The sequence below is a fragment of the Anser cygnoides genome, chromosome 2 (genome assembly GCF_040182565.1).
Source record: "Anser cygnoides isolate HZ-2024a breed goose chromosome 2, Taihu_goose_T2T_genome, whole genome shotgun sequence".
Classification (NCBI taxonomy): domain Eukaryota; kingdom Metazoa; phylum Chordata; class Aves; order Anseriformes; family Anatidae; genus Anser; species Anser cygnoides.
In genome coordinates this window covers 140,707,003-140,725,722 of record NC_089874.1, presented here as the reverse complement: position 1 = coordinate 140,725,722, position 18,720 = coordinate 140,707,003, and the positions used below count along the sequence as shown (strand labels likewise).

At 40.5% G+C, this 18,720-nt stretch overlaps 1 protein-coding gene across 1 annotated transcript in view; it reads left to right on the top strand.

Annotated features, from left to right (window-relative positions):
* The window catches only part of STK3 (serine/threonine kinase 3), a 142,260-nt gene that overhangs the window by 15,681 nt on the left and 107,859 nt on the right, over positions 1 to 18,720 (top strand). The window contains exons 5-6 of the mRNA XM_048068668.2: positions 12,416 to 12,580; positions 12,994 to 13,161. Coding sequence (XP_047924625.1) covers positions 12,416 to 12,580; positions 12,994 to 13,161 — 333 coding nt within the window. The remainder of the gene's footprint in view (positions 1 to 12,415; positions 12,581 to 12,993; positions 13,162 to 18,720) is intronic.

The window sequence follows — 18,720 nt, the reverse complement described above, 5'->3', positions numbered from 1 at the left end:
TCTGAAAGAGCTCTGAATAGTTTAATAAAGCTCTGTACAGTTTAATTACTAGTCTACTAAAATTAACTGTTGATATTGAAACTCTACATGAAAAAGTTAACCTTAGTAACCTGAAGTTGGTGCACGTTCCCTTAGTTGTTGCTATAATTTATAAAACTGAAATGAATTTTTTAATGATGACTGAGAAACAACAGGAGAACTTTTTGTGAAACACTGATCTGATTACCTTGACTATTCTGCGAAGGAAAGCTTGTGACTTAGTTGAATGAGGCTGGTTGAAGTATTTCAGCTTTCTATTGCTCACCTCTATTTATGTTTTTTTTTTTTTTAATGGGAAGTGGTGGTTTTACTGTACTTCTGTTTTTTCTCAAGTAAATAGAAGTGTCTTCACTTGGAAGTGAGGAGGGAATTGATTCTTACTTTGTCAGAATGTGTACTGAGTAGCCCCAACACCAAGAGTTGTTGGTTGTTTAATTTTCTTGAGTTGGCAAATGAAGATCGTGGCTGGGCCAAAAAAGTTTTCCCATTTCTCCTTGTCTAAGGGAAAAGAAACTGAGGAAGAGAGATGAAGTGAGAACCTGAAGTAAGGCCTTCCTTTTCTGTAGCTGTGTTTTCTCTACTTCAACAGTTCTGATCTTTTACTAGAAAGTGAACAGTACTGTGCTTTGCTTTATTGGATAAAAAATGAGGAAAGCAGACTCCAAAGCTAAGCTCTGACTGGTGACTGATGGCCTGTTTGTATCCAGGGGTGTTCAACTTGACAGGAGCAGCACCTCATCTGAGAAGCCCAAGCCACTACTTCAGAAGTTAATTCAACCCCCAGAATTTGGCTTGTTTTTTAGTGTGTCAGGCAGATGAGCAGCGCTGGAGCAAGCTTATGATGCCTGCTAGCTCATCTGAGGTGTGGCATTTACCAGTCCCAAGGCGTCAGAGCTGTGTATCTCATTTTGTCTGCTTCTCTCTGTGGTTGACTTGGGCGATGCATTTATCTGATATGTCAGGCTGTGGGTTGTTGCCAAAAGGGCAGTGCCCCTGTTATCCTCCGACCTGGCTGCTGTGTTCGTGCCATTTCCATATCTCAGACACAGCGATTGGGTGGTTACGGGATGATCTTGAACAAGCTTGAAGGTCTGATGGGGGAACTTCTTCCTTTCTGGTCTGTGCCTCCACTCCTGTGAGCCAACTTGAGACTCGCTGTGGCAGCAAAGTGGCTAAATCTGTTGCGAGAGAGGCATTAAAAGCCAGTAATGGGGAAAGGGAGGGAAAAGACGGAATGGGACTGTCTTCTCAGTGGCAGCTTGCAATGGGATGAGATAATTACAGTGTGAAGCACTACTTTGTCCTGCTGGCTGCTGTGAACATGCTGGGGTGGTGGTGGTGGGGAGGATATTGACACACCAGCAACCCTACCTCTCTGCTGATAACTGGGGTTGCCCTTGCTCATTCATTGATCATAATTAATTGGGTCATCCTAATCCCATCTCTTTTGGAGACCAAATTGAGTTGGTTGTAGCATGCCTCTCTAGAGATGGGTAGAAAGGGGTTGATCCTAGATGTCTTGGTTACCCCATTCAGTGTTTAACCTTATAAACCAAGATAGTCTACAGTAGCTTCTGCAGTGTGGCACACAGCCTATGAAGAGCTTGTGTAGCAAAATCCTATTTATGGCTCTGATCAAGTGGCTGTTACATAACTTCTGGATAGCATTATCCTGATTTTAGCAATTATTATTGCTTAGTTCTTTAGAATAGCATTGTAAGTTCCTTCAGAAATGGGTTGTAGTCTGAATCTCAAACTGATAGACCTTTCATGTGACATTGCAATAAAACAGTATCAACCTACCTGGAAACTTGTTCATAGCAGAAAATTAGTGTTCATCTCTTGGAAAACAAGTGTTTGTTATGTGTGTGCCAGAAGTGAGATGAATATTATATATCGGTTAATTGGTACAAAAGAAGAACAAGTTAGAGCTACTGTTATTCATCTGTTTCCAAAGTAACTATTCATATACTATATGCAAATATGACTGCAAAAAAAAGTATTCAGAAAATGAGAAATTCTGGAATGAAGACTGGTTGTGTAGCGTCCTCTGGATGTTTTGAAGACGGTGACAAAGGAGGAGAACAGTGTGCCACTGATTTGAAACAAATAGTAGTTTGGAAGGGACTTCTTGGAAGTCATCCAATCCAATCTCTTGCTTCAAGGAAAGTAAACTGTGAAGTTTGATTAGATTGATCAGGACCTTGTCTATCTGAGTTCTGAAAAATCTGTGAAGGTGGAGGTTCAACAGTTTATCTGTCTCTCTGGATTTATTTCTTCTTGGATCTAACTGGAAGTTTCTTTGTGGCAACTTGTGACTGCTGCCTATTCTGCTTTTTCTTTGCAATTCTGAGGAGTGTCTGCCTCTTCTGTGTGTGGGTTGTGTTGTAGTATGGTGTTTTGTTTTTCTTTTAAATCCTCACGTTAGGTAGTTAGAAATGGCATTGAAATGCCTCTTCAACTTGCGCTCTAGCCCCAGAGCGCTTAGTGGTCCACTGCTAATCGTCCTCCAGTTTTTCAGTGTTTCTTTACAGTAGCCTGCAACCAGGCATGATGTTCCAGATCTGGCTTTATAAGCCCTGAATAAAGGGGAATATTTATGTGCCTTAACTTGCTGACTGCTTTCCTAGTGATGACTGATACATGGTGAGCCTTCACTGCTTCTTGGGTGTATTGCTGACTCGTGTTCAGCTTGTCTTGGGATCTTCTCCACCCCAAACCTTTCCTGCCGTGATGCTACCTGCCCCATTGATCAGCAGCCCACACTGTTGCATGATATGGGGTTCGTGTGTCCCAGGTGTAGGAATTTGGTCTTGGTTGAACTTCATGAGTTTGCTGCCAATCTATTTCCTCCAGCTTGTCGAGGTCCCTCTGAGTGGCAGCCCTGCCTTTTAGTGTTGCCTTTTAGTGTAGTGATAACTTCTCCTGTTTTGCCTCACCTACAAGCTTTATGAGGGTATGTCCTAGCTTACTGTCGATGTTGTTGATGAGGATGTTGAAGTATTTACCCTATAACCAACCCTAAGAAATAGCACTTACAGCTAGTTGTTAGTTACACTTTGAACCACCACTGTGCCCAGCAGTTGAACCAATTGTTCATCCTCATCTGCTCCGAGTCCCCAGTTTGGCTGAAAAAAACATAGGAGAGATTTTCAACAGCCTTCCTAAAGTCAAAGTAAATGATATCCACAGTTCTCTTTTCATCCTTTTGAGAAGGTGACCAGGTTAATTTGGCATGACATCTCTCAAGTAAACTTGTGCTGGTTGTTTCTAATCACCTTCTTACCCCTTCTGTGTGTAGAAAATAGCTTCTGCAAGGATTGGCTCCATAATATCGCCGGGAGTGAGAACAAACTGACCAGCCTGTAATTACTTGCATCATCCTTCTTGTGCTTTGTGAATATGGTGTTTTAAGGGATGTCCCCTAGTTGTTCCAGCTTCTTAAAGATGACAAAAAGTAGCTTTAGGTTAGCACGAGCCAGTACCTCAGCACCTCTGAATGCATCTCATCTGTTCCCATGGGCTTGCGTTTGTCCAGTTTACTGCAGTAATTACAGGTTGCCAGGATGGCTGAGGCTGGCAGGGCCCTCTGGAGCCACCCGGTGCCACCCGTGCCCAAGCAGGGACACCCAGAGCAGGGTGCCCAGCACCACGTCCAGGCGGCTTCTGAAGGTCTCCAAGGAGGAGACCCCACAGCCTCTGGGCAGCCTGTGCCAGGGCTCCGTCACCCGCACAGCACAGAAGTGCTTCCTGACTCATTTCTTACTCATTCCAACATGCTGCTAGGCAGAGAGGACTGAGATCCAGAGGAAACCCTAATAAAGATGGAGACAAAAAAGATGGATAGGAACTTTTCTGCATCTTTGCTAACAGATTGACCACCTCATTTGGCAGAAGGCCAGAATTTGTCTTGATCTCTTTTGCTGCATATAGACCAATAAAAGCTGCTCTTGTTATCCTCTATTGCTGTCCACTTTCAAACCCAGCCTAAGCTTGACCTTCGTAATGCAGCTCCTTATTACCCAGGCAATGCTTCTTTATTTGTGTTTTGTAATCTGTTACTGCTGCTGTCTCCTATCCACTGTGGTTTTTGTACTTCAGTTCAGTCAGAAGTTCACTGTTCAATCAAAATAACCTCCTGCTATACTTGCTCACTGTCTTGCCCGTCAGGATGGACTGTTTTTGTGCTTTGAGGAGGTTGCCCTTGACGTTCAACCAGCTCTCCAAGGTTCCAGTACCCTTCAGGGCAACATGTGCTGGGATCCCACCTACTGATTTCTTTAGCAAGCCAAGGTTTGCTATCTAGAAATCTGGTTTTGCTACTTGCCTCTGTATCGTAACGTTCACCATCTCATCATCACTGCCAAAGCTGCTGCAGATGCTGACATGCCTGGTGAGTTATCCTTGCTTATGAATAGCTGAGCCAGTGGAACACCTCCCATTGTGGGCCTGTACAGCACCTCCTGTGACAATTATTACTGTGCGCTCCTGGAATTTTTTGTACTATGCTGTGTTGCCCGACCAACAGGTATTGAGGTGGTTGAAATTCCCCCTCATCAGAACAATAGCCTGTAATTAGGGGTGCTTCTTCCAGGGCTGTGGATGGCTTCATCTTTGCCTCTTTGTGTGGTTTGTTGGAAATGGCACGATGACATTCACCTTTTGGGTTACCCTTCTGTTTTTTTTTGACTTGCAAGCTCTCGAGTGTCCCGCAGCAGAGCTACATGCATTTAAACTGTGTGTCTGTGTAGAGCTCAACTCTCCCCTGCCCAGTCCTGCTTATATTGCATGAGGTGCCTGTACCCATCTTTCACACCAAGCTGGTTGTATGAGTTATCCCATCATGTCTCTAATTCCAGCAATACTTTGGCTCTGCAGCTGTGCACTAGGTTAGTAAGCTTTTTAGCAAAGACAATGTTGGCCTGTTTTGTGAGGTAGATTCTCTTTTTCCCCAGCAATTCTAATTCCTCTGAGGATCCTGTGGTGATAAAACCCTAGTGCTCTGCTGGTGTTACCGGGCATGCTGAAGGGTGGTGATCTGCAGATGTACCTGCTTCTGCTCAGGCCTTCCCCTGCTCTGGCAGGATCAAGAAAACCATCACGCTGCCCCTTGTTCACTTCAAGCAGGTGACTTGAGGCTTCTCTTGATAGCATTGTCATGGTTGGTGGGGGTGAGCAGCAAAGGGTGGTGCTGTGAACAGGTGTGTAGCGTGTGAGCAAAGTGATCTGTTTGCAAGTATGTTTTTTTATCACTGTAAAGATCTTTTAAGCAGTGACAGCTCAAGTAAGTGGTTCCTGCTGGAAAGATGTGTGGTGATACTCTTTTAAGCAGCCTCTGTCTAGGGCTTCCACTGGGCTTCTTGACCCTAACTGCAGTGCTTGGTCAGAACATGACTTGGAAGAACCACACTAAATAGGTGCTGATCACAGCTGTTTGTCCTGATTACACATGCACAACAAAATACATTAGGGAGGTGATCCTCCTCTGCTCAGTCCTGGTGACGCCTCACCTGGAGTACTGTGTCCAGCTTAGGGCCCCCAAAGAGGAACATGGAGCTGCCGGAGTGAGTCTAGAGGAGGCCTATGAAGAAGATCAGGGGCCTGGAGCACCTGTCGTACGAGGACAGGCTGAGAGAGCTGGGCCTGTTTAGCTTGGAGAAGAGAAGACTGAGGGGAGATCTTATCAATGTGTACAAATATCTGAGGGGAGGGTGTCAAGAAGATGGGGCCGGACTATTTTCAGTGGTGCCTAGCGAAAGGACAAGAGGCAATGGGCACTAAGTGAAACGCAGGGAATTCTGGCTGAATACGAGGAAACATTTCTTTACTGTGAGGGTGACAGAGCACTGGAACAGGTTGCCCAGAGAGGTTGTGGAGTCTCCTTCTCTGGAAATACTCAAAACCTGCCTGGATGCCACCCTGCGCAATGTGCTCTAGGTGGTCCTCCTTAGCAGGGGGTTGGACCAGATGATTTCCAGAGGTCTCTTCCTACCTCAACCATTCTGTGATTGTGTGACATTGTGATACTGAATCATAGTTAAAATCCATTTTCCCATGTTGTCTGTACTTTGTACAGTGCTGAAGAGGCTTTGTGCTGTTCTGCAATAGTTCCAAGTCTGTCATCAGTACCTCCTAAACTTGTTGAGTACGTCATAGCTGTCCTTCAGCAAGCTGAAACTTGGTAGTGGACAATAAGGCCTACCGAGTCTAGCTTCCCTATTCTAATCAGTTTTTGATCTTGCTGTCTGCTAATTACAGCCAGCTGATGTTGGGCATGTGACCATGGGAGATGCATGAGATTTCCTGAAATAGCTTTCCATACTAGCCATTAGATGTTGATTAGATAACTTTTTATGTTGCTACTGGGTTCTGCTGTTTTTCAAACTACAGGTAGAACTGGAATTCTACGTGCTGCAGTTTTCCTAGTGCATCTTGAGCTATCCAGGTTCAAAAATGCTAATTTAAGAAAATGGGATCTGTTGCATGTTACATTCAAGACATGTTACAGAGGTCATGCTACTGGGATTACATAGTCAAAAACTTGAATCTGAAAAGCTTGCTGTCACCTGTGCAGTGCTATTTCTGTGGATAGGCAGTATGTCTATTACTGTACAATTCCCATGTGATTTTATGTGCAGAATGACTTAGGTACAGTAGGATGCATAATACTTGTTGCTTCCCTTCCTTTATCATATGATCCTGTGCCTAAGTTTTACATCTGTAAAATTGGTAATTCTCCTTTGGCAGTGAGTTCTTTTTTCCCTTCAATACCATAATATTGAGCTGTCCTCTTAGCTATAATACAGGAAGAAAAAAGGGGTTATATACCGTAGTTTGAGCAATTACTCAGTCTTCGACCACACCATGTCAGCATAAGTAATTTAAATGTCACAATGTGGTATCTCACTCAAGACATAGGCTGTGAATTTGTTTGAAGAGTACTGTCCTCACATAGAGTGTGCAGAACTGCTTATAAAAGAAGTCTCAAAGGCAATTGCTCTGAAAGTGAAACTCAGATAATTATTGGCTTTGGGAAACTGTAATCTCATTAAAGTTCGTAGCAGTCAGAGTAGGAACCAGAATTTAATATTGGCTTCAGTCTAGAGCTGCAACCATAATATTTTTTTTCTCTGAAGCTTTTTGCCTTACTTGAAGAGTAATTTATGAACTGTTGCAGGCAGCAGAGGTGTCTCAATTCTCCCATGCTTATTTGCTCGTGTCCCCCATCTCAGCATCTTTGTTAGTCCAGCCATATTTTCACATAAATGAAGAAGAGTGGTATGTGATATGAGGAGATTGGTGATGTCCGAGCTTCATAGCTTCTTCTGGGGAAGGAATGATTATCCCATGGGCCCTTTATTTGCCGTGAAAAGGGACCAACCCAGTGTGCTTGATCTAATCAGTCTGTTCAAATGCAGTGATGTGATACTTCCTGGAAGCATCAGGCTTAATGTGCATGTATTACTTAGTGTAAAAAGAGCAGCTGGGAAAGGACATAGGCAGTTAAAGCAATTGAGCTTTCTAAGGGGCCCTCAGGAAGAAGAGTGACTGACTGTGAGCAGAGAACCTGGTTAGATGAGTTGTCTCAACAGCTGCATGGATTAGGTAGTGTGTGATAGGCTGTATAAAGGCACCCTTCAGTCTCCCATGTGTGACATCCATAGCCAGTTAAATAGAAATATGTAGATTAGCTGGCCTCTGAATAGATGTGAAACACCTGAGTCTTCCGTGATTTGATTTGTCCCAAATTTCCACTTTAACGATTGCCTTTGTTATTTGATGCTTTTATGTAGGCTATGGAGTTATTTGCCTTTTTCTTTCTTGTACTTTTTAATGTGTAACTTGCATGTGGTTTTGATGATGATGGATTTGAAGCTGCTTCATGGGTGACTCACGTTTAGAGGGTAGCACCAGCTATCAGAGGGACACAGCATACAGAGCCAGAGCTAGCCAAAGATACCAAGGAGATAAATGAGGATCTGGACACAACTGGAAATCAGAAGTGAAGCAGAAAGATGACAAGTGTGAAATTGCACTAAGGTGCAATGTACAGAGCATGCTATGCTCTGAAGGAGAATGGTGCTGTATGTTTAAAGCCTCAGAATCAAATAAATCAACTGTTTTAACAGGAAACATAAATCCCATATGGCTCAATCTAGCAATAGTACAGCATGAGAACCATACATCTGGACCAGGATAGTAACCCTGACTGTAACGTATCCCTAGTATTAAAATATTAAATAGCTTTGTTAGTTTTAATTGTACTGGGTGCTAGTTATTAACGGCACAAGTTGTATCTCTTCATCAAACTACTGCTGGAACTAGAGAGCGCTGGGTGTTAGTAGATAAGTTGTTTGCTGCGACAAGGAGTATTATGGGCGGACTGCAAGTCGAAAGTCATTCAGGAGGATAATACAGGCACTATGCAACTTACGTGGTATAGCAGGCTGCAGTACACTCTCTTGTCGCTTGCTGGTTTCTTGATCCTTAGCTTCTTTGTCAACCTCTTGATACTCAACCTTTTGATACAAGTGTTGTGATAACCTCTCCTTTTGAGAGCTGGATTTTGCCATGCGGCTGTAAAAGCACTTCTCCATCTAGAGGTGACCCCGAGATCTCCATGTGGTTTACCCACTAGTATTTCAAGAACTGCAAGCAGGGCTTTACTTCCTTAAGAACACTTAGTATTGAAGAGAGACCTTCCCTTCAGAGATTTCTAATCAGTTTCTCATAATACTTCTTTCTAGAGGAAAGCAGGCAGTGAGTTACATAATCTCACTGTACGTTTGTCGGTGCTCTGTTTTTTGTTGTTGATGGTGTCTTTTAATATGCATATTCATGATTGCATGGGAGTCATCAGAGACTAAGGACGCTGTTTCTGAACTGGAGTAGATTTGGCAAAGCTCCAGCAGTAAGTGTTACATTCAGCATATCATAAACTCTTTAACTGAATTTTGTTAATAGCTAGAACTTGGATCGCATGTAGTGTGAGTCTTCAGATAATGTTTTATTGTACTTAACCAGAAAACTACTGGCTCGTGCACTCTGGCCTGTCTCTTTCTCCAGATATCCTTCCTTCTGACCATAGTTCACTTTACTGTACACTTGACTTTGGAGTCCCATCTTGCTTGATTGCAGAGCAGGTAGGCAGTTTTCCTCCCTCAGGGACAGAGCAATACCAGGAAAGCTGCCGTGCTTGAGCTGTGCACAACAGGGTTTTCAGTTCTCATGGCATACGTTTGAAGCAGCGCAGCAGCCAGCATGAAGAAGCAGCACAAATAAAGGCTTTGAGCAGCATGCCACTGAATAGAATCACTGTGCAAGATCTCGGAGAGAAATGGCAGGCAAGGAATGCGTAATGCGCTCTGGAGGCGGTCACCGATGACTGTGGAGCATGGAGTTAGTCCCACCATAGAGTTCATCCTCTGCTTGCATAGGGAAAGGCTCATACAAGTCTCTGAAAGCCTCTGGGTGTAGTAGCATGTACTTATTTGGAAGGAGCAGCTCCTACCTCTGCTACATCCCTGTTAACTGACTGTGCCGTTAATTGAATTGTGGAACTGATTTGTTGGAAAAATAATTTGGCAGGCAGGTTTATTTTTAACTAGGGTCAGTTACAGTCATTTAGAGGAAGGGCTGACAGTAGGAATTACTGCTGTAGGCTTCAGCGAAAGGAGGGACTGGAGCTTGGCACTGCAGCTTAAGTGAGTGCATGTGTAACTGTGCCCTTGGGCTCCACGCCCAGGTTTTATGAGACTGGAGTGAAGCAGGAATAGGGAAGTGGTTCTATTTGTTAAATAATTAAAGCTAGTTATGAGTAACTCAGGTGCGGATCATCTTGCTGACTAATCATTTTTTCATTTCTGTTGAGTCATCCTGCTGGCTTGCGGAGGGATTGTAAGCGGTTTTGGTTCTTGGTTTTGTTTTTGGAAGGGAGCTGCAGATGTGTACCAGCACTTTCAAAACTGAAAGTGGAAGGAATTGCTATTGCTTAACTTAATTTCTGGATAGGATTGTGAAAATAGAAGGAAATTACAACCTGGTCTTGCAGCCAAATTAGAATATTCATCTTTGGTTTGGTAGCTTCTTGCATTTCCAAGCATGTCCCAAGTTCATTTGATTAGTTCTTGTATTAAAGCACTGACAAGCTGTAATTGAACAGCATTTCAGTTGACTGAACAGTTTCTTAGTATTTCGTTAAAGTTGCATCACATGGGATGAATCATGTGTATGTGGGTGTGTTTTCTTTTATTCTAAAATGTTGATCAAAATCTGAGAAGTGTACTTCAGGGGTCTGATACGTGCGAAGGATTCACTCTTACTGTTTCTCTGGTAGCACTTTCGCAGGAGGTTGTGTGTTCCAGTTGTGCTGATCTAAAGCAATGAAGATAAACAATTGTGAAGTTCACACTGCTTCTTTATTTATAGTAGATGTTTAATCAAGGATTTTTTTTTTAAGTTTTAACACTGAAGTTTGTCTAGTCTGCTTGAAAAAAATGAAATCAAGCAAACACTAGGAACATTTTCTGCTTTGTGATGCTGTCATGGAGTTCAATAAACATTCCTGCTGACAATTTTTTGTTTGTTTGTTTTACTCTTCAATTTTTCATTTTCATTTTTCAACTTGTATTCAGTCTTACTGTGTCCTTTCTTGCTGCTGTGACTAACTTGAGAATACATTTCCATTCATCCTGACTGACAAATAAACAACAAATGTGACAATGTGAAAGAGTGCCAATTTAACTGTGCTAGCTGTACTGCTGACTTCAGCAGCACTAAACCCCAAAGAACTTTAATTCTCATACCTGAATCCTCAGAAGTAGTTGAAGGACATGCTGTTACTTAAGAATGCAAAGAAACCCGTTAAAAATTCAGCATGGCTGTAGATTATAGTGTTATAAACTGGTAAATGTTATGTAAGGGAATCATTTTTTTTGGAGATCAGAAGTTATGTCTGTGAATACTTCTAAAGTCATGGGCTGACATGTTATACTATCATTTTATAGCGGTACTTGTGCTTACTGAAATGTGGATCATTGAATAAAATATATTCAGGGCCAGCTCTAGCTATATGAAGATTCCTGTTAGTTCAGGTATACAATTTTCCAGTGCAATAGTAATACAGTATATCACAGCGTAGCTTTTGGGGATTATCTACACACTAAGAACTAACAGGAAACCTTTGCATAGACAGCAAAATAATTAATGTTCTTGGAAGATATTTTAAAGGATACAGTGTTCGTGGCTGAAATGGAAGACCCATTATATTTTCCTGTGAGGATGTCACCTAACAGTTCTTGAATAATGCAGGTACTCTAAAAAGAACCCAAAAGTTCAGGGAGCATTCATTCTTTGCATCAGTCGACACCAAGAAAGAAAAGTAGTGGAAGAAAAAGCGCATAGCATCTGGTTGGCATCCATTCTCAGTCATTTCTGTAATTGTCTATGGATCAAAGGAACAGGTGATAATAGTTACTGGCACCTTCTAGCATAAAAGTACCCTGACATCTTAGTTGCCTTTTTTGGGCTGAGTGGGACTTCGGGAAGGTTATAGGGGCACATCTGTGTGGGTGTAGTTCTGTAGCTTTGTGTCAGTTTGGAGCACAGGCAGAGTGAGAAATGTTTATCTTCAAAAATGAGCATTTACTTTTATTCCATATAAAATGAAAGGACCAGTCTTAAAAAGAACATAAAAACATCTCCTAAAAACATAGGCTTCAGTAGAATCCTGCAAACTAGTTAGTCAGACAATCCTCCTAACAATTACTACCTGTATTTGTGCATGCTGCGTTATCTAACTACAGGTAGTAAGTAATAAGCTCTCTGCGATGACTGTTTTATACTTTGTGAAGAATATATAATTTATTTATTTATTTGGCTATTTTCTGTATACCTCTATCCCTTGCTTTTTTCTTTTTTTTGTTTGTTCTTGGTGGAGAAGCTCTTGGTTCATCCTCTCTAATTTGTAGACTGCTAGCAATAAGAAACTAATAAGTGATGCAGAGTTTGGAATTGCTGATGAACAAAAGCAGATACTTTTACAAAGGATGGCAACATCTAAAGAGTAATAATTTTTAACAGGCAAGAGAATATTGCATATTCTGCCATCTGATCTGCATCAGTCAGCCCCTTTGCTAATTTTGCAGCTTGCTTGCTCAAATCGGATTCTAGCCATGTAAGAGTATGGCTATATGGATCAAGTTACTAGATAAAGAGTTTTGAATTGTAAATGCTATTGGACATATTCCTTTCCATAAAATACCTCACGTACATCGTGTGATAAACGTTATGAAATGATCGTATTTTAAATAGCCTAAATGTATCGAAACAGTCTATGTGTATACCTGAAAATGAAAATGGTTTTGTTTTCTTGCAGCTAACAGAAGATGAAATTGCAACTATTCTGAAATCTACTCTTAAAGGACTTGAATATTTGCACTTTATGAGAAAAATACATAGAGATATCAAGGCTGGAAACATCCTTCTCAACACTGAAGGGCATGCAAAATTAGCTGATTTTGGTGTAGCTGGCCAGTTAACAGTAAGTACACGTGGAAAGATGATTTTAAAAATGCTTTAGTGCTCCTAACCATATTTTATACTTTTGTCTTTTTCTCTGCCTTGAATTTTGTGTCTGAAGAGAAACTAGTGGTGCTAACAGTCTTTATCATGATGAGTATTTTGTGTATTACAAGGCTATTTATTTTCTTTTTTCTTTTTTCTTTTTTTACTATTATAACCCATTGCGCTTCAAATGATTGCTGATCATGCTTTAAAGTTTTGTCACCTCTTTGGCTTCTAAAGGCTGGTGGCATGAATCTGTTTGGTCTTAATTGATGTCATTACCATTTGACCTTTGGGTGGCTAATTTAACTTTTAAATATAGAATTAATATCAAAGGAATTTGTGAAAATAAACATCACTGTTTTAATTGCATAAATAATATAATTACAGGATACAATGGCAAAACGTAATACTGTTATAGGAACTCCGTTTTGGATGGCTCCAGAAGTAATCCAGGAGATTGGCTATAACTGTGTGGCAGACATCTGGTCCCTTGGTATCACTTCAATAGAAATGGCTGAAGGAAAGCCTCCATATGCTGATATTCATCCAATGAGGGTAAGTGTATGCCCTCGCAATTACTTCTAGCTGTATTTTTTTTTGAAGTGCTAATACTGGAATCATAAAACGGTGCATTCATGGACAAAATTTAGGACTAGGGATTTCTACTTGCTGTGATGCTTCCTATTTGCTGCAGTTTGTTTTTTAACATGTGTTCGTAAGGTGTCAGAGTGTTATCTCCACTAGAGAGAGAACTAAAACAGTAAGTGCTTAATTGACTTAAGGCAACATACAGAGTCTGTTTCAGACTATATCTGCTCTTTGTAGAGTTCCATAACCAAGAGGCCATCCTCCTTTGTAAGGGAGTTTTGACTTAAAGGTCGTCTAGAAGAGTATTTAGGATTCCTCTGTGTGAGCACTGCTGATATTAGTAACCTTTGGTAGCTTTTATTTTCTTTACCAGCTCTTACAGTCTGTTGCTGAACCAATGTACTTCTTGCAAAATAAAAATGTAAATAGAATTAGTCACTCTATGAGAAGTAGCATTTATAAAGGAATTACTCTGAGAAGTTCATGGGGAAAAATGCTTGTCTAGGGATAACTGCTGCCAGTGCTAGTCATGCTTTTGTTTTCTTTTTTGAAACAAACACTAGAATAACTACACTGAGCATCAACAGATAATCATTTCTTGGTTTGTTTACACGTAAAACCCATTTGGTACTAAAAAGGCACTTTATGTTAAAAGCAGATTATTTTTCATCTTTGTGCTTTGCTGTAAAAATCATATACACATTAGATTATCTTATTCAGTTTTCTTTTGCTCGTGTGTCATATATCAGGATCACAATATAAGTATGCCAGCAGTCTTCAGAGAGAAGGTGCTGTTCATATGTGATTACTGTAAGGTAACACATTTCTAAGTTCAAGTATATTTAGTGCTGTTGGCTTCTTGGTTTTTGTTTGTTTGTGCTTTTTGGACCTGAGATGTTTCCTGAATTTTTTTCAGTGTGCAGCTCAGCTAAAACTAGTGAGTGTTTTGTTTCCAACTGCAAAACTTACTATTTTTCTTGCACCGCTTTTTTTTTTCTGGGTAGCTAACTATTTTAAAATTAGTGTCCAAACTGAAAATACTCAGATGAAAGCTGAGAACAAGATAAGTATCTCTGTAGCTTGTTTCAATTTCAATGGGAATGTAATTTTGATGAACTGACATGTTGGGGAAAAATATTTGAAGAATTATTCATTATGAATCAGTTGCATTTTATCATGGTGGCCTTTTTGCTTATACTTTCAATGAAGTTGTCCTTATTACAGCTGAGTTCATTTGACATAATTGTGTGTAGTTGCACTAGCTGTTGAAAGGTGAGGACTGCATTATCAGTGAGGATTTTATAAGCATGACAATAGCTGCTTATAAATCAAAGGTCACTGTTTGAGTTTGAAGGCTTGTGAATCTGTTTAATTCTTGTAATCAAACGAATGCTATCAAAGGCCAAAGTAATTTAACACAACAATTCTGGATTACATAGAACATGTTTTCTTGTTAATAAATTACGTTATGGTTTTTAAGGGCTTGTATGCAGTTAGTAGTCTTTTATGTATTTGATACCTAGAGTTTTTCTTAATTTTTATTAGTGAGTTGTTACAGTGGTTAACAAGAAATACACAGATTTAAGTTGCAATAGTTTTCCCAGTGTCATATGATACAGCTTCACAGGACGTTTGGACATATGTAGATGCTTTCCTACTTTGTTTTAGTTATGACACAGAATTGATATAGGCAAGCATGAAAGCTTGGGCAAATTTTCGTTGCATTTTCTAGATGTTGTTGGAGTTCTGTGGTATTTATGTAAGGCACAATTTTGTTACTTGGGAATGCATGTTGAAATTACCATGTGCGCTATTTTGCTGTAGGCTGGTTGGCACTGCCACAAAGGTAATGCACTGCCAGTAGGCCATTTCCTTGTCAACTGCATTTACAGCTTAATAGAAATATTACATGACTTCTTTAAACAAGTGTTTTGGCAGAGAGGAAATAGCAGATTCCATGCAAACAAGCATAGCTTCCTCTGCTTAACCACACTATGTCTACTCTGAAGAGTTGTGCTGGTTTCAGCTGGGAAAGAATGAGAAGCAGGGGGTGCAAAATGGAATTTGGTGTGGGGGGAAAAAATCAGTTCCTCTCTGTTCAAGTATTCTTGGCTTAGTATACTTGACTGCGTAAGTGTCATCAGTGATATTTTCACTTGTTTCTGGGGCAAATCAGAGTTCAAAATAACCTGTTGTTGTTGTACTTGGTTTGAGGCTCAAAGGTCAAGACCATTTGCAAGCCTGGTAGTCTAATGCTTTGTTCATGTAAGAATTACAGAATGCCTCGCATATTTCATGTCAGAGTCCTTTTTTGTGCTTTTGGTGGTGCTGTAATAATGGTATGCTTTGTTAGTAAGGGAAACTTCTGTGTTTTCTCTGAATTTTCCTCAAAGAAGTGTTTTCAGATAGGGAAAAAATTCAGACATTGTCAAGGCTGCCCTAAACTATGGTGATACAGTCGCTAGAAATAGCAGCGAATCTGCTGTTGAGTCAAAACAAACAAACAAAAAAAAAACACACTATAACCTAGATAATTTAACAGGGCTAAAAGTCTGATTGCAGTAGTCAGTGCAATGACCAGGGTTAATGTGGGTAACGGTGTATGCATCTGCCTTTGATTCCCCTGCTGGGATGAGCAGTTCTGAATTTATTAGAGTGGAGCTAATTAAAGGGGGCTTCTGCGTGGGTCTAGAGCAAGACTAAAGCTCCTGTTCTGAACCTGCACTGAGAGGCTTTAACAGCTGTGCTCCCGTGTTTCCTATGGACTGCAGCATGTGTGCTGACTGTTTGAATTCAATTCAGACAGTGGTAGGAGAAATACTTGATCAGAACAATTAACCGCTTTGTGTAGTCTCTTCTCTTCCTGCAATATCTGTCTTTAATGTCTGTTTGTTTCTAAAGGCCTCTCTTCTTTTTTTTTTTTTTTTGGTGAAAAGACAAAGGTTGGCCCTATTTTTCCATAGCAGGTCTGATTATGCTTTTTGGTGGAAGGTGGTAGAGTGCTTTTGATGTATCTACTGTGTTTGCTAATCAAGCTGTAATATGAAATTTGGTGTGTAAATGAGTTGTCTTTGGAAGATTGTTTAAGCTGCAGGGTTTTTATTTGATCACAATCTACCTACTGCTGACACTTGTCTTTGTTAAGTAGACTAACTTTGCCATAAAGCTCACCTTGCACCTCAAGAATGGCAGCTTTTGAGGCCCTTTCTCTAGGGACCACCCTTACCTTATGTATTTTCAGTACATTAATGCAATGGTCACTTACTGCCATGAGGCTGTGATTTTCATGATCAACTTAAGCCCATTAAAGCATGGGCTGGATTAGGAATCCTAGCCAGGAGCTACTGCTGACCTTTCTGGTAAGCAAACACTGGCGTTTTTGTGGCCTCACAAGGAGCTGGGCAGAAGAATCAACCTTCTGGGAAGCTAACCTGAGAGGAACCTGCTGGAGCTGAGCAAGAGGAGCTGCAGGAGCACGCAGGTGGATGGGGGAAGTGGTTGAGTGGAGTTACTACTTCTGGCCACAGCTATGTGCTGAGCCTTGTAGGCTGACTGTGAAACTGCAGCCTGTATTTCATAAAACTTGCTCTTCTTTGCAAGGTCAACACTTACTGACAGGATGGAGCGTTTCAGATAAATGCTGGTAGCTCAAAAAAAAAAATAAAATTCTTTCATGCTTATCAGGCAGCTGCAACAATTCATGTTGCTGCAGTATGGAAGAAGCTGGTGGTAGATGCGTTTTTCAACACTTCACAGTATTGGCCTTTGTTTCTTTCTGGTGAGGTTTGTTGGAAATGGACCATGTGGGCATCACATGTTCTACAGTGACTTGGAGGAAGCCAATTTGAACTGCTTCCATTTGCTTTAAGTCCAATCATGATATTTATTTTTCCATGGCACTTACCCAGATTATCCATGCCTCCTGCTTAGCCTGTGTCATTTCCATCCTGGACTAATCTGTTTGTAATAACCTTTTATGCCTGATGTATCTTATAACAATCTACCATTTCCCAGTTATTTATTCTCAGCATATTGCATTAAAAGTGGAGACTGAAGTGAGAATTATTGCTGTGTAAAGCTGCAAGAACCAAGGAAGGTGTCCCGTTGAGCATCACTGTCTGATTTCGACCGGTTTTCAATCATTGAGTAAATGGTTTCCTCTATGTTTTTTATGCCAGAAGTTGAGGATGGAGGGGAGGAAAAAACAAACAAACAAACACCTTTTGGCATTGTCAAGTGATTTTTCTATATAACCAGTTCAAATAGGAGGAATGCTTACTTTTTTTCCCCTTCTTCTCCAACAGATGAAGTTTTCTCATCAGTTTCTATTTTATTTGAGAGGTCACATTAGCATTACTGCTTTCAATTTAAAGCAGCATTATAAAAGTATATTATACTATTTTCTTATTTTAGTGCTTCTGCTTATCTTTAGAAAAGAGTTTGAGGTAACTTCCAAAAGTCATTCCCTTTTAAAAAAAAAACTCTCTATGAGGTACTTGTTAATTTGTAACTTGAGATCTTGACTGCTGTTTCTAGATAGAGCAAGTTAATATTTAAAGAGATTTAAATATGGATTGTTGATTGTATATTACTGTTTATTACTTTACTACCTGTTCAAAATCTTGTGGAAGAAGGCAGTGAGTTGTGGTAGGACTCACTGAGTGGGATTCCTCAGGGAGGTCATAATTCTTCAGAATTTCTGTTGTGGATTCTGTGTTATGATAAGTTATTTAACTGTAGGCAAACAATGTGCTTTAAAGTGACTAGAAGCACTAGGATTATTTTAAAATAGTTAAACCATAAGTCTTGGAAAAAAGCATGTGAGACCCTAACACATGCAGTTCTGTCAATGATAGGGTTATACTAATGCGTGTAGTTAAAGGAACAACAAAAAAAACAAAACCCTGGCTTCCCTTTTCTAACTGGATCTTCCATTGTGTCTGGTCAGTTTCTTAAAATTTGGTTCCTCAAGATAGGATTTTAGTGTGTGCTGTCCAACACAATGCCAATTTAATTCTAAATTCTTCAATACTAAATGGTGATGCTCTGTATAATTAGGTATGCTAATATGTGGTGACCTAATTCTGTGACGTGATATGGTTGAAGCAGAAAACTAGAATTTGAGAAGCCTGTATCTTGCTGCAGGCTTCCCAAAGAGCTGTTGGGAGACCTTTAGGTGTCTCTGAGCTTTACGTGGAGTTTTTGTTTGCTTTAAACTGACCTTAAATGCAGGTGCTGGCTTCAGAGGGGCTTTCTTCCTGCCATTTCTGTTGCAATGAGCATTTAGGCAGCCACATGATGAACTGGTTCAGAAACTGACCAAATAACAAGTATTAGTTTTCACTGATACGTGGTGCTAGGATGAGGTTGGAGGACCGAATTGTGTGTCTAGAACTGGTAGGAGAATCATCCCTTTTGGGGGATCAACCAAGTTTCTGCTGAGGTTGACTTGAAGCAGTTGCAAAACTGGAGTCTGAGCTATGCATCTGTAAATATGCTATGATTAAAATGTAAGAGTTATTTAGG